This window comes from Oratosquilla oratoria, chromosome 29 (genome assembly GCF_046742065.1).
Source record: "Oratosquilla oratoria isolate Oo_2021 chromosome 29, ASM4674206v1, whole genome shotgun sequence".
Classification (NCBI taxonomy): domain Eukaryota; kingdom Metazoa; phylum Arthropoda; class Malacostraca; order Stomatopoda; family Squillidae; genus Oratosquilla; species Oratosquilla oratoria.
Genome location: NC_134805.1, coordinates 23,859,136 through 23,875,024, shown reverse-complemented (window position 1 = coordinate 23,875,024; position 15,889 = coordinate 23,859,136). Strand labels below are relative to the sequence as shown.

The 15,889-nt window shown below is 40.1% G+C and overlaps 2 protein-coding genes across 2 annotated transcripts; both read left to right on the top strand.

Annotated features, from left to right (window-relative positions):
• Window positions 1–1,348: 1,348 nt before the first annotated feature.
• On the top strand, window positions 1,349–8,044 carry LOC143040669 (uncharacterized). The gene is made up of 3 exons (XM_076211936.1): window positions 1,349–1,906; window positions 3,410–3,580; window positions 6,258–8,044. Exons 1-3 carry the CDS (start codon window positions 1,555–1,557, stop codon window positions 6,512–6,514), a joined length of 780 nt encoding a protein of 259 aa, XP_076068051.1. The 5' UTR covers window positions 1,349–1,554; the 3' UTR covers window positions 6,515–8,044.
• Window positions 8,045–10,853: 2,809 nt separating this feature from the next.
• On the top strand, window positions 10,854–15,645 carry LOC143040826 (uncharacterized). Its single transcript, XM_076212263.1, has 3 exons — window positions 10,854–11,414; window positions 14,393–14,780; window positions 15,641–15,645. The coding sequence occupies exons 1-3, from the start codon at window positions 10,854–10,856 to the stop codon at window positions 15,643–15,645; spliced, it is 954 nt and encodes a 317-aa protein (XP_076068378.1).
• Window positions 15,646–15,889: the final 244 nt, after the last annotated feature.

Below are 15,889 nucleotides of genomic sequence, written 5' to 3'. Positions count from 1 at the left end.
AAAATAGAGAAGACGAAGAGAAACCCCTTCGGACCGTGTCAATTTATACACCTTTCTCAACAATAGGGCGCTTTACAGTGGCGAGATGCGGTACTAACAGGTAGTGACGCCATACGGCGATCACTGAGGAAAACAAAAATGGCTGATCTGTGTTCATCAGGTTCCTTTCAAATTTCAAGGATATTTTTAGCGATAACTATGGTAAGCTACAATTCATTAGCACGATATCATGATATTTATCATGATGTTTATCGATTCCAAACATGCATAGTATTAAATGACTGAAATTATATTGAAACAGTAACAACTAGAGAGGGGAGGGGTGACTGTGCTTACCACACCACACACTGCACACACGCACGCATATTATATACGCACAAGCACCCCACCAACATTTAACCTAAACTAGATTTATGGGATATTTGAGTATGTCACGGCTCTATCGTGTGGTACCTTAGTTATTTGTATCGGGTTATACTGGGTGAGGTTAGGTTAGGAAGTTCTTAGTGGTACTATGCCAACTTCAGCAATATCACCATTAACCCATTAAACTCCGATGACAAGATGTCTTGTCATTTGGTCAAATAAAACAAAAAATCATAAAACACCAAAATGTTTGATCAAACACCAGAAAAATATGACGTCAATCCTCGCTTCGCTCGCAGCGAAGCGAGGACTGACGTCATACTTTTCTGGTGTTTGATCAAACATTTTGGTGTTTTATGATTTTTTGTTTTATTTGACCAAATAACAAGACATCTTGTCATCGGAGTCTAATGGGTTAAATTTGCTGTCTTTTGCTCAGAAATTTGATATGCGATGTATATTGAGATGTAATACACATAGTATTTTGTTGTCAGGTGAAGGTTGAATCAAGAACCAGTTCTCAGTATTTTATGTTATTGTTTTTGTTATGTTAATGTTTCACTAGAAGAAACCATTCATCCATGTTTTTCATCTGATAACCTAACTTCAATTTCCTGTTCATGAGCTAGATTGAAATTATAGATGTTGCGTACAGTGACATACAATAATGATTATGAGAAATGGAAACAGATAAACAAAAGCTTCGTAGATGAATACTTTGGTCCTCGATGAAGTGCAGAAAATGAGCGCCGAGTATAATGAAGAGAGTATTAAATCTGTTGCCACGGTTCACTCTTGAAGGAAACCCACAGTCATGTACACCCAAGCCACTCGGCAAATCATGCTGCCAGTGAGAGGCTCTGTGCGGGTTCCCTTAAAGAAAGAGACCCTCTCTTCCACTATCTACTCGTGTTCCACTTCTCCCAGAATTCCCCCGCCATCCTGTTTCTTCTTCTTCTTCTTCTCTCCCACTCCCGCCTTCCCTGAAAACAGACAGTGTGGCAGCAGTTGCCCAACAGACGTTGAACTGTTCGCATTGCTCTGGACAGAGGAAGATCTCCTTAGCTGACGAGATTACAAGACGATACGCCTTACACGCTGCAAACAAGCTTCTTCTCAGCCCCACCCAGTTTTGTTTGTATTAGAAAAAAGGACGTGTCCACCTAAGTCTATTGTAATCTCTTCGTGATGCTATTCTTCTTCCACTTGGTCTTCCTCGCTGGCCTCCTGGCTGGCCCCAAATCGTGCCATGCGAATGAGTGCATCGACAAGAGTGACTTGGCCAACCTTATCCAGCAGGTGTTGGACTCCACAGGAGCAGGTGAGGACCAGCAGGTGCGTCTCGCTGCGGCCGAAGCCTCACTTGGCGTGATGCAGTCTTCGGTGAGCATTCTCGTGTCCGAGAACGCGCTCCTGAAGGCAAAGGTTGACCTCCTGGAGAAGAAAGTCTTGCAGATGGAAGCTCCGGACACCTCGCTGGTGGCACCTCCGGAGGAGACTCCTCAACGTAATGTCTCCACCTACGCCAAAGAGAGTCCAGGTGAGTACAGGTCGCGCGTCGACCAGGACCCCGCATCCCTTTCCGGAGTGAGCGACGTTTTAACCTCCTTTTTCTGTTCTGACTCTCTCCCACAAGGCCATCTTTCTCACTGTTATCTTGAACGCTGCTAATATGTGGACGTCTGCCTTCTCCTCTTGTGTCTACTCTGACTGCCGCCAGGTGATTTCAATCAGCTGGTAGACAACCATAGGCGTGCGAGGACAGCTTAAAACTCGCGAGTTAGAATTCGTAAAGGACCTAAAAAAGTGTATGTGATTTTTACTACTACAATTAGTGTTAACAGTATATATAGAATTATTAATAAAGTTCAGGCAATTTTAATCAGTTATCGACGTCAACATTTTAGGACTTCGGAGGTTGTTACTATTATCATAATTATTTAGAGGTAGCTATTATTATCATCATTATTCGCTCATTAATTCTGTAAGTCTATTCCATCTGGTTATTTACTCGTTAACTCTTTTAGATATATCAGAGGACGGTTAGGGAATAAGAAAGGTTTTCTTGGCTTGGTTTGTCTCCAGGGATCAAATTTGTAAATTTGACAAAGTATATCCATACACCAAAAGCCCCCCGCCATTGTTAGAGGGGCGGCTAAGTCGAATCATGTACACGTCTACACACAACCCACACCTACTAAAAAAAAAAATCGTGTTCCCCGTCTTAGTATTTCGTAGATGAAGAGTTATCCCTGATCATCGCCACACTGCTCGGGTCAGATGCAATGCAGTAAGACACAGCACTTCCACAGTAGGGCCCGGCAGCCAGAGCTCCCCTTACCCCTCCCACAGCGTCATTATATAACAACCCCCCTCATCCACTCAAGACAGAGTCGCGTCATCCTTTCATCCATTCACAATATTCCTCCATTCAATCCTATTTTTTTTCCCACGCTTTCTTCCTTGCTCGACAGACCTTCCTCTTTCATCCAATGACCCATTCACTTCGCCTATCCACCTCATCCTTGGTCTTCCCCTCCAAATTCTTCCCATTACTTTTGTTTTACACATTTCTTTTGCAAGCTTTCCTTCACACACTGTTTTCCATCTATCCTCGTAACCTTCACCATACTTCTTGAATATTTAATCTCAAATAGGTTTAGGCTTTTCCTTTCTGCTCCTTTCAAATTCCAAGTCGCTGCTCCGTCCAGTGGCTTGGTCACAGTCACTCTCTTGGACAGTCTTCTCTTTTCGCTCATCCCCAGATACCTATTTCTTATGGTACTATTCGTTCCCCCCATGACATCTACCTACTTTCCTTAATATATGCTTCACATCCACTACCCTTTACTCCGTTCTCTGCTACATGTGACGCGAATACGGAGAATAGTATTGATTGACCTGACGGCTCGTTTGCGTCCACCAATTATTGTGGACGAGGAATATATGTACATGTATATCATATATCTACACATATATACGTATATACATGTACATATGTGTGAGTGTGTGGATTTTATTTGTCTTACTTTATCTATTCCAGCGTGCGAGTCTCCTTTTGTGGACGTGTTTGGTCGCTGCGTCTTCGTCGAGCGGACCACGGTGGGCGCGTGGACTAGCGTCAGGCAGGTGTGCGTGGCCCTGGGCGCCGATCTGGTCATTGTCGATTCCGCCGATTTCATGTGGCACCTCATTAGACATCTCGAAGTCACAAGTAGGTACACTTCATCTGAAAACCGTGTGTGTGATGGGGGGAGGGGTTGAAAGCAACAGCCTTCTTGCAACTATTTAATTTTTTTCTGGCGTTCTCAATATTTCTGATGTCATTCTTTCCTTCAATTGGGTGTGCAAAAAATAAAATTGCATAGTTTTCCATCTATTTAATGTTTCGTCTTTAATAAGACATTTTCAGGACTGTAATGACACGAGACAAAAAATACAAACTGGCATTATATAAACAATTAATAAAACAGGAATTAAATAGTAATACATATGATGGTACTTACATGAACGAAGACAAGATGGTACCAGGAGGGTTGGGAAGGGGTTGGTACCACCATTTTAGATGTAAGTACCATCATATGTGTTATTATTTAATTCATGTAATATTAATTGTTTTCATAATACTAATTTATGTCGCCCTGGCTGTTCAACTTATACATGGATGGGGTAGTGCGAGAGGTAGATACAAGGGTACCGGGTCAGAGATTGGAGTTGGCTAAAGAAAATGGAGAAAAGTGGGAGGTGAGCCAGCTGTTGTTTGCGGACAACACTGCGCTTGTGGCAGGATCGGAGGAGGGATTGAGGAAGTTGGTGACAGAGTTTGGGAGAGTGTGTGATAGAAGAAAGCTAAAGATAAATGTGGGTAAAAGTAAGGTGATGAGATGTACAAGGGGTGAAAGTGGCAGTAGTCTGGAAGTGAGCATTAAGGGAGAGCGACTGGAGGAAGTGGATAGTTTTAGATACTTGGGTGCAAATGTGGCAGGAAAAGGTGGAGGTAGAATGTAGATTGAGAGAATCGAGTAAATGACTTGGTGGATTAAAAAGTGCAATGAGAAATAGACATTTGGGAATGGATGCTAAGAGGAGACTTTATGAAGGAGTGATTGTGCCAACAGCACTGTATGGGGCAGAAACATGGAACATAAGAGAGGAAGAGAGAAGGAGTTTGAATGTGTTTGAGATGAGATGTCTGAGAAGTATGATGGGGGTTACTAGGCTGGATAGAGTGAGAAATGAGGAGGTGAGGAGGAGAACAGGGGTGGAAAGGGGGTTGGGAGATAGGGCTGATGAAAGAGTATTAGGATGGTTTGGACACGTGGAAAGAATGAGTGAAGAAAGACTAGTAAAAGAGGAATGGAGGGCAGATGTGGAGGGAGTGAACATGAAGGGATGTCCTAGGATGAGGTGGATGGATGGGATGAAGGGGGCTTTGGGGAAGAGGGGAATGTCTGTTGAGGAAGGACTGGAGAGGACAGAAGATAGGGGTGAATGGAGAATGGTTGAATATGGATGATGTTGTGAGGTAGTATGTGTGAGCAAATTTGACACATCCCGAAGGGATTTCTCCCCGTCTTCTCCTTTATGCAAGGGGGGACGGAGAGGGAGGGTCGCCGATTTAATGAAGCAGCCTTGCTGTGGATGTGCTGTGTCTTGCGACACTGCTTCTGACCCAGGGCAGTGGACAGGGTGCAGGGATGACCCGTCATCCAGGAGATGCTAAGATGGAGGGTGGAGGGGTGTGGAGTGTATTCAGGGATGGAATAGGTGGGAATGATTTTATGCCTTTTCCTTTTTGGCTACCTCCCTTGTAAGGGGGGAAAAGCCTTGGTATATGTATGCATATGTATAATACTAACTTGTAATCTTTTGTCTCATGTCATTACAGACAACCCTGAAGATGTCATACTAAAGACGAAACATTGAATAGATGGCAGGTTATGAAAATTTAGTTTTTGCACATCCTATTGAAGGAAAGAATGACATCAGAAATATTGAGAACGCAAAAAAAAAAAAAAAAATGCATGAATGTCGCTTTCAGCTCCACATGTCTTACAGAAAATCTGCTCCCCTCTTTTACACACACACACACACACACACACACACACACACACACACACACACACACACACACACACACACACACACACACACACACACACACACACACACACACACACACACACACACACACACACACACACACACACACACACATCATATATATATATATATGTATATATATATATATATATATATATATATATATATATGTACACACACACACACACACACACACACACACATACACACACACACACACATGCATATATATATACATATATATATATATACATATATATATATATATTATATATACATATATATATATATATATATATATATATATATATATAGAGAGAGAGAGAGAGAGAGAGAGAGAGAGAGAGAGAGAGAAAGAGAGAGTCCACCTTTGCCCTCCGTGTTTGGTTTCGTTGGACGCGTATATATCGCGCACGTGTTAACTGCTGGAATCAAACGCATGTTGACGTATCATGGGAATGCAGCATTGGTCTTAGGAATTATTTGACGAAATGTAATGATTACATTATGATTTTATTTACTTGCAATGGAATAATCAGGCCAAATTTTTATCAGTTCCATTACATTTCACACAGAAACAACATACTGTAATATACTTTGACAAGACGATGCAGATAAATTTCAATTCTCACGACTGATTTATTGAACCTCTATCAGTCTTCACTTCCATCGACAACATGCACTTTTGATACAGCTCCTGAGTAGTTTGCTACAGATAGATTTTTTCACAATAACTCTGTATTATATTTGAATTGTTCCTTGGTGCTGATGTATTACTGTGATTACAGACCTCAACGACGTCGACTACTGGGTGGGTGCTTGGCGAGAGACCTTCGATGGAAAGTTCAAGTGGGTCGACAACACTCCGGTTCATATTGGGACGCCCTATTGGGGATATTTTTCTATAGGCGAAGGACTACAGCCGTATGATGACAACAAATCACTCCACATTTGCATGCACCGACTCGGATATTATTTCATGCATAGTTGTCACACACCCCATCAAGCATATGGCATCTGCCAAAGAAAACGCGAGAGAACATAATATCATCAGAAGCAGACCAACGCCCCAACACACACACATTCGCGTACAAATATATCAACATCCTGCTGTTCTTACTCTTCGTAAACTCTGATTCATTAATATTACTTCAAATCGCTGTTCTATGCCTTATCTTGCGAGTCACCACTTCCAAAATTTCTGTGTCTTCTTCCACTTTTTATTCTCTTAGGCTGCACCTGACACCTTACGAAAATCTACTTAATCTGTGCTCTCGTGGTTTGCATGTAATATTCCTTTGCAATTTCTTTGTACTGCCATTGTGATGTCTGTTTATACATGAAATATGAAAATGAAAAAAAATCCATGAAATATAGTAGAAAACAAAAACAAAAACAAAATAAAAATTGCTGTATCCTGCTGAACAAAGGCCTCTTTAACAGCATTCCATGACTCACACGATTGCGCCAACGTTTGCCACGTCACTGCTGCAAATATCTCTATCTCGTCGCTCCACTTTCTGTCTGGTCTCCCTCTTCCACGCTTACCATCTCGCAGCGTCCACTCAGTAACACACTTGCTCCATCGCTCATCAGTCGTTCGTGCTAACTTATCTGCCCAATCCACATCTTCACTATTACCGCCTCCATAACATCTATCACTCCAGCCTATTCTCTCACCCAACTTGCTCTCTTTAGGTCTCTCAACGTTATCCCCACCACTGATCTCTCGATTATCCTCTATTCATCTCCTTAGCTTTGTCTCTATCGCCTTCATCAGTTTCTAAGTCTCACACCCGTAGATTATTGCTGACACAATGCTCTGATTGTAACTTTACTTTTTGAATGTAAAGGTAGAGAGCCTCTCAGCGTTATCCCCACCACTGATCTCTCCATTATCCTCTATGCATCTCCTTAGCTTTGTCTCTATCGCCTTCGCCAGTTTCTAAGTCTCACACCCGTAGATTATTGCTAGCACAATGCTCTAATTGTAAACTTTACTTTTTAAATGTAAAGGTAGAGAGCCTCTCATGATATGTAATGATGCTGTTTCGATGATGATGGTATCACCAAGTTATACTAGTACCACACGCGTGAGGCCCTTTACCTAGACGAGGGAACAGCAGCGTAACTTATACATCATCAAGATATGTCGGTGTATGCAATTCGCCACAGATTCCTATCATGTATGGCATGACCTCTGTGATCCCGAATGAAGGAGGTTGTATTCAGCAGAGGGTCCCAATGTGTCTAATATTCGTGTCATACTTTTTAGGTCCTTATGCCATTAGCCAGAATAGTATACAAAGAAATGTAGGTAGCCAGTCATAAATGTTAAAGACAACTAGGTCCAACCCTAGAAGAGGGTTTCGTCGAAGCTAGCAAGCAAGAGACAGTTCAGTTTATGTCTAAGTCTAAAAATTCTAAGTCTCGATCTCAGTCAAATCGGCAGCGTAGACTGCAATAAACAGTAGGTCAGTAACGTATTTGATATGATTGTCCAGTCTACCACAAAGCATACTCAGAAAGTATGATAACTTTGCTCACATATATATAATAAAAGTAAAATAATGTATATGGTAAATAGTTTCATTTGCCAACACAAGATCCAGTAACCCAAATGCTGTCAAGGACATTTGCATGATGTTCCCCTCTGACTTCTGCCACAACACAACTGCCTATGCGATGAAATAGAGCGTAAACAAAGGAATACGACGCGCGCGCACACACACACACACACACACACACACACACACACACACACTCATATATATATATATATATATATATATATATATATATATATATATATATATATGTGTGTGTGTGTGTGTGTGTGTATGTATACATACACACACACACACACACACACACACACACACACACACACACACACACACACACACACACACACATATATATATATATATATATATATATATATATATATATATATATATATGTGTGTGTGTGTGTGTGTGTGTGTGTGTGTGTGTGTATGTATACATATATACACACACACACATATACACACAAACACACACACACACACACACACACACAGATATCGTATATATCTATCATAAAGTTTATATTCATAAACGTTGCTACTAGCTCAAGTCTCATGGGACTCCCTGAATGATAATGAGTGGGGATTGGGAATGGGATGACGAGACCTGATATAACATAAGCATAATTAAGGAGGCTCTATTTAATTTCTTGAGAACGCCTGTATCCAGTTTACTTTCCTTCGAGAGAGCACGAGGACCGCACAAAACTGGTAAGTCTTAAGCTAATAATAACCTGCTTTAAAAAGATCGTGATATGACATGTAAACAGTGGGTTGAAGCTACACTTCCAGAGTAGAATGAATGCATATTTTGGTAGACAAAAAGATACATTATGGTACAGCATGGACAATTATATGTTGCGCTGAGTAGAGTGAAGCAAAGGGAAAATATTAAAGTGGTTTTAGATCATTCAAATTGTACAAAGAATGTTGTAAATATAAGACCATTGTCTTAATAAAGATTTGACTGAAAATTTTATCAACAATATATCATTTACAATTAGATTTGACCCAACGGGTCACGGGTGGTCTAGTACACACACACACACACACACACACACACACACACACACACACACACACACACACACACACACACAATGTTTGCTATATATATTAATGATATGGATGAAGGAATTAAAAGTTATATGAGCTTCTTTGCAGATGATGCAAAACTGTTAAAAAAAAGTGAAAACGGATGAAGATTGTGAGTCACTACAGAATGATCTGAACAAAGTACAGGAATGGAGTAGGAAGTGGGAGATGGAGTTCAACACTAAAAAGTGTAGTATAATGGAATTTGGAAAAAGCAAAAACAGAATAATAGGATCATATAAATTGGGAGAAGAAGGAATAAAAAAAGTAGAGAATGAGAAGGACCTGGGAGTCATTGTTATGAATAATATGTCACCTGAGAAACATATAAATAAGATTTTTGGAGAAACTTATAATTTGATAAGAACAATCAAAGTGGCATTTGCATACCTGGATGAAGAAATGGTGAAGAAAATTCTAACCACTCTGATAAGACCAAAATTGGAATATACAGCAACAGTATGGTCACCAAGTACAAAAAAATGTATAAAAAAACTTGAAAGAATACAAAGAGCAATTACAAAATTGGCACCAACACTCTCAAAACTATCATATGAAGAGAGACTAGCAAAACTTGAACTACAGACATTAGAGCAAAGAAGAGAGAGAGGAGATTTGATAGCTATTTACAGAATCATGAAAGGCATAGAAATTATTGATAGAGAGAATCTGATAAAATGGGATGATGGAAACACAAGAGGACACGGAAGGAAAATCAAGAAGGACAGCTATAGAAGAGATCTGAAAAAGAATAGCTTTCCTCACAGAGTAATAGACAGTTGGAACAAGTTGGATGAAAAATAGTGTGTGCAAGAACAATACATGAATTTAAAAATAGTTTAGATAAAATGAGATATGGAGACGGGACCCCACGAGCGTAGCTCTCCTTCCCGTGAAATACAACTAGGCAAATACACACACACACACACACACACACACACACACACACACACACACACACACACACACACACACACACACACACACACACACACACACACACACACACACACACACACATATATATATATATACATATATATATATATATATATATATATATATATATATGTATATATATACAGATATGTACAGTACATAGAAATATATATATATATATATATATATATATATATATATATATATATATATATATGTGTGTGTGTACTCGAGGGAGTGAAGATGCATGAACTCCATCGTCTAATTGCTTAGGGAAAACAGGAGACCCTCGTGTATACCGGAGACGACCAAGTCGCCGTTATCTTGCAGCCTACGCAACTATACTTTTTTTTTAATACTCCTAGCGAAAAATAATCTACCTTTCACCTTTTGTGACACTCTCATATATCTAAACAAATGAATGTTCCTTGGATAAACAGCGTTCGTAGCTTTATGTCGGCCATTAACACGAGTGTTTGGTTATTTGTAGACTTCCATTTCGTTTTCTTGAATATATGTATCAAAAGAAAACGGCGAAAATGTCATGTGATTACAAAGGAAAAGTATTGTCTCTGCTCCAGTTACCAGCAGGCTACTGTGCTTGCCAGCCGCTGAAGCACTGGCCAGTGGTTTCCGCTATCTTGTCCTGTGACGGTAGATTTTTCATGTACGCTCTGCTTTTTTCTTGTGATCTTTCTCGTGTTCGAAACTTGGAAACTGCTACTTAGGGGACAACATTCGGCTGCCTTAACTTACCGAGAAGTTTCAGCCTCCCTGCCAGATGGGTAACAAAATCTTCAAGCCACAAGATGGCAACGAGGACGACTTAGTCGTGTCCGCTATAAAGGCTTTGGTTCAAGAGTCTGTTCTTTCCTATAAGCAAATAAAGGATGGACTTCTTACATTTTCAGAGTCCCTCGATTTTTCATACGATTCTACCCTAACCAGAAACTCGAGCGAGGGGCAAGGAAGGAACTTTGGAGTAAGAATCAAGTCGACGCTTGATGAAGAGATTTATATTGACGATCTGTATCCAACTACTACGGTCGCATACCTGAAAGCGTCCATAAGTGACAAGAAAGGTATTCCGACTAATAGGCAAATTCTCGTATTTAATAGAAGACAACTGCAGGACAGCAGCACCCTTGAAGACCACGGGTTGAGTGAGAGTGCTGTGTTAAGTCTGATTATTAGGATTAGTGGGGGTTGGTGCCCAAACCCTAACCTCTTGGACCCAGAGTTCCATCACGACTTCACTCATATGAAGGACGACGGGACGTCCTTTGTCCGTGGAAATGAAGAATACATACGCCCGTATGGATGGAAGCGATTTGCACTCAAGGTGAGGATAATTTGTAATGTCTTGCTTTGCAACCTGGTGTGCAATAATGCATACAGTTGCGCTTTTCGAGGTACTCTTTGCGAGAAGGGTTGCAGTGGTATTTAGTGATAATTATGGTTCTCTCTCTCTCTCTCTCTCTCTCTCACTCTCTCTCTCTCTCTCTCTCTCTCTCTCTCTCTCTCTCTGTGTGTGTGTGTGTGTGCGTGCGCGTCTTTGGTAGTTTTCGCTGTACTCTGTCTGTGTCTGTAATAAGATTTGATGACCTGAGGGTAAGCGTAGTCCAGATCTGGACCAGTGATGATGATGATGATGATGATGATGATGATGATGATGATGATGATGATGATGATGATGATAAGGATGAGGATGATGATGGTGATTATGATGATGATGATGACAGTTGAACATCCGATGTAAAAAGATCGTACCCTCAGTCTAATATAAATATATATATATATATATATATATAAATATATATATATACTTATATATATATATATATATATACTTATATAAATATATATATATATATATATATATGTATATATATATATACATATATCAACAAAAACCCACTGTGTTGGATAAGAAGAAATGAAATAAATAGATTCCATATATTTCGATCACGGACTGTGATCCTCTTCAGTGGAATACAGAGTAGAGGAGCAAAAGGCATGTCTTATAAACAGTAAAAGAAGAAACATGGATAGGACTCAGGTAGCGTCTAATGCTTTGCGGGGCAGGTCATCCGCCTTCACCAGAGATGGTAGTAATTTGTGGACTGCCCAGGTGGTAATGCAGTCAGGTGACCATTGTCCATGAGATATATTGAAATTTGGAATTTTGTTAATCAAGGATGATTCTATTATTTTCCTTTTAAAACTGCACTTTGAATTGAATATAATTTTTGCTTCATTCCAATCTATACGGTGGCCTTCCTTGTCTACGTGTTGGAAGACAGCGGAATTTTGGTGTGCATATTTGACTGAATTTCTGTGTTCTTGCATCCTGGTATGCAAATCTCTACCTGTTTCTCCCCAATATACATCATTACAATCCGAGCATGGAAGTTTATACACACCTTGATGTATTTCTTCTCTAGGTCTTTGGTGTACATTAACTACTTTCCTAGACAAATTATTGGGAAAACTAAAAACAATTTTAATGTCTTTCTGTGGTAAAAATTGCGAAATGTCATTTAAGGACCTATTATAAGGCACAGAAAGACATTAAAATTGTTTTTAGTTTTCCCAATAATTTGCCTAGGAAAGTAGTTAATGTACACCAAAGACCTAGAGAAGAAATACATCAAGGTGTGTATAAACTTCCATGCTCGGATTGTAATGATGTATATTGGGGACAAACAGGTAGAGATTTGCATACCAGGATGCAAGAACACAGAAATTCAGTCAAATATGCACACCAAAATTCCGCTGTCTTCCAACACGTACAGTAGACAAGGAAGGCCACCGTATAGATTGGAATGAAGCAAAAATTATATTCAATTCAAAGTGCAGTTTTAAAAGGAAAATAATAGAATCATCCTTGATTAACAAAATTCCAAATTTCAATATATCTCATGGACAATGGTCACCTGACTGCATTACCACCTGGGCAGTCCACAAATTACTACCATCTCTGGTGAAGGCGGGTGACCTGCCCCGCAAAGCATTAGACGCTACCTGAGTCCTATCCATGTTTCTTCTTTTACTGTTTATAAGACATGCCTTTTGCTCCTCTACTCTGTATTCCACTGAAGAGGATCACAGTCCGTGATCGAAATATATGGAATCTATTAATTTCATTTCTTCTTATCCAACACAGTGGGTTTTTGTTGAAATTTACTAATGTGTTACGACATTACTTTGTAGTTATATATATATATATATATATATATATATATATATATATATATACTTATATATATATACTTATATATATATATATATATATATATATTTATATATATATATATACTTATATATATTTATATGTATATATATATATATATATATATATATATATATATATGTATATATATACTTCATTGAAAGTGATGGCTAATTGTGCATTTATTATTTTCTTGAATTTATTTTCCATATGTCTCACTATGGACTTATGTTCCTTTGAAAGGAGGTCATGTTTGCTATAACGCGATTTCGGGTTCAAGACCCTTCTTCAATAGCTCTTAAGAATATTCTATTTAGTTAGGATAAGAATTATTCCGATGTTATATTTAATTATATTATTCTATATACTTAGATTTCTGTACTTGCTCTTCACTGGGGGAGGTTACAGGTGACCTGGGAGAGGTTATCTGGTAACACAGACAGTGATAAAATGTCACGTGCTAGGCCGCAGCGATTCCCAAACTATGGGTCGCGAAGTGTTCAAGAATGGGTCGCGAGACCTTGTTAGAAAAAATCATGTCAATCTAAAGCTTCCCTACACTTGTGTTTTCAATAAAAGAAGACTTTCGAAATTGCTTTTTGATGCTTGGGTCGCCACATCTTCACCAGATCTGGATTTGGGTCGCGGCCAAAAAACGTTTGGGAACCACTGTGCTAGGGGAAGCCTCCGACTTCGTGTGGAAACAAAATGTCCTATGCTTGGGATTGGGGCGTTTTTTTTTTATCTCGGGCTTTGATTTGTGGGGTTACGTCTCATGCTTGGGTTTGTGGCGATTTGCCTCATGCTTGGGAAGGCCCTAAGGTCATCTGCTAGTATATTTAGATTTAGGTCCAATTATTTAATGTATGATGCTTCTAAGATTGGGAGGCGTGTGTCATCTGACAGCTGCACGTATCGCTGCCAAGCCAGGGAAAACAAAAGCCAGTCTTGCCTTAACAATAGCAAATGTGACCATAGGTTAAGAGCAGTTGTAGTCTACTTGCCTCTCTCTCTTTCTCCCTCTCGTTTTCACTTCCTTTTTATAAGTCTGTCAAATTATATTCGTTCCTCCTACTCTCGATCTGCAGGTGCGAGGCAAGTATGAATCTGACACGTGGCTCGGGGAGCCCGGGAGCCGACGGTACTCGAGCGAAGGAGAATGGCCCGTGTCATACCACGGCACCTCCTCGAAGGCTACGGAGAGCATTGCCGAGAACGGCTACGACATGAGCAAAGGCAAACGCTTCTACTACGGCCCGGGCATCTACTCCACTCCATATCCCGAGATGGCGGCCGGATATGCCCCGTCGTTCAAGCACAAGAGGAGGACCTACCTCGCGATGGTCCAGAGCCGCTACGACCCGGCACACACGAATGTGGTCGCGAACAAGAACTATCTGGTGACCGAGAAAGAGGAGTACATTCGTCCGTACGGGATTCTGGTTCGAAAGGCGAAGGCGAGGTTGCCTGACCACCGTAAGAATCTAACCTCCTTCCTTCCTTCCTTCTTGTGACAGCGAAAGATAACTACAAGAAGCAGCTGGGGGGGGGGAGGGGAGTCGATGAAACAGAAACGAGTAACATGAACTGAGAAAACTGAGACAATAATCAGGTTCACTACGTAATTTTGCCATATTTTTTGGGAAGAGTATTAAAATTATACATTTTTGGCAACCTTATAGAATAAGCAACCAGAAAAACAATTTTTCCATTTGCCCTGATACCTATGTGGCCGCCATCTTTGATTTTACAAAATGGCTGCCATAAAAATGGTTTTCGTCAGTATCTCAGCTTCTAAATAACATAGAAATTTGATTTTGACAGCTAAACCACTATTTTTAGGTCCAAGGAATAGAATGGTATCAAAATGAATAAGCTAGATTCAACCACAAACTTGTTTGACTAAAATATCCCATTTTTTAAAGTTTTTCAAGTGATCAGACATGAACGTTCCACTAAGTAAGTGTCCATTAAGAACCAACATGCTTCTCATGACAGAAATGGGGCAACCAAGGAGTCTTTACATATCGTCACCATCATCGTCATCATCATCAGTTTCCTACATGTTCTGTGTATCCTCATCATTCCGACGCTCACTGCTGCAGTGCCGATGTAGGGTAAATTCCTTGTTCTGCAAGAACATCTGGTAGAAGAACAATCTGTTTTGTAATGACAGCTAACCACCTCAATGATGGCTTTTGGAGCTGGAAGGGCATCTGCCATGCTTGGTTTCTAGCCATTCTGCAGGGGATCCAACTGAGGCTCCAGCAGAGCAATGCTGACACAGTGGTCGAAATATACGGTTTATGCTATATCTCAGCTTATTTTTCTCCAAGAGTGATTTTATGACACACACACACACACACACACACACACACACACACACACACACACACACACATATATATATGAAATTAAAAGTGGAGGAAGTAGATCTACACACTCAAACACACACACACATAATATATATACATACATATATGAGTGAGGAATGCAGGGGATGGGTGCTTTTTCGGCTACTATTGGGCTGCTCTCCTCATATGGGGTGAAAGGGAGTTTGCTCAGAAAATAAAATAATATAAAAT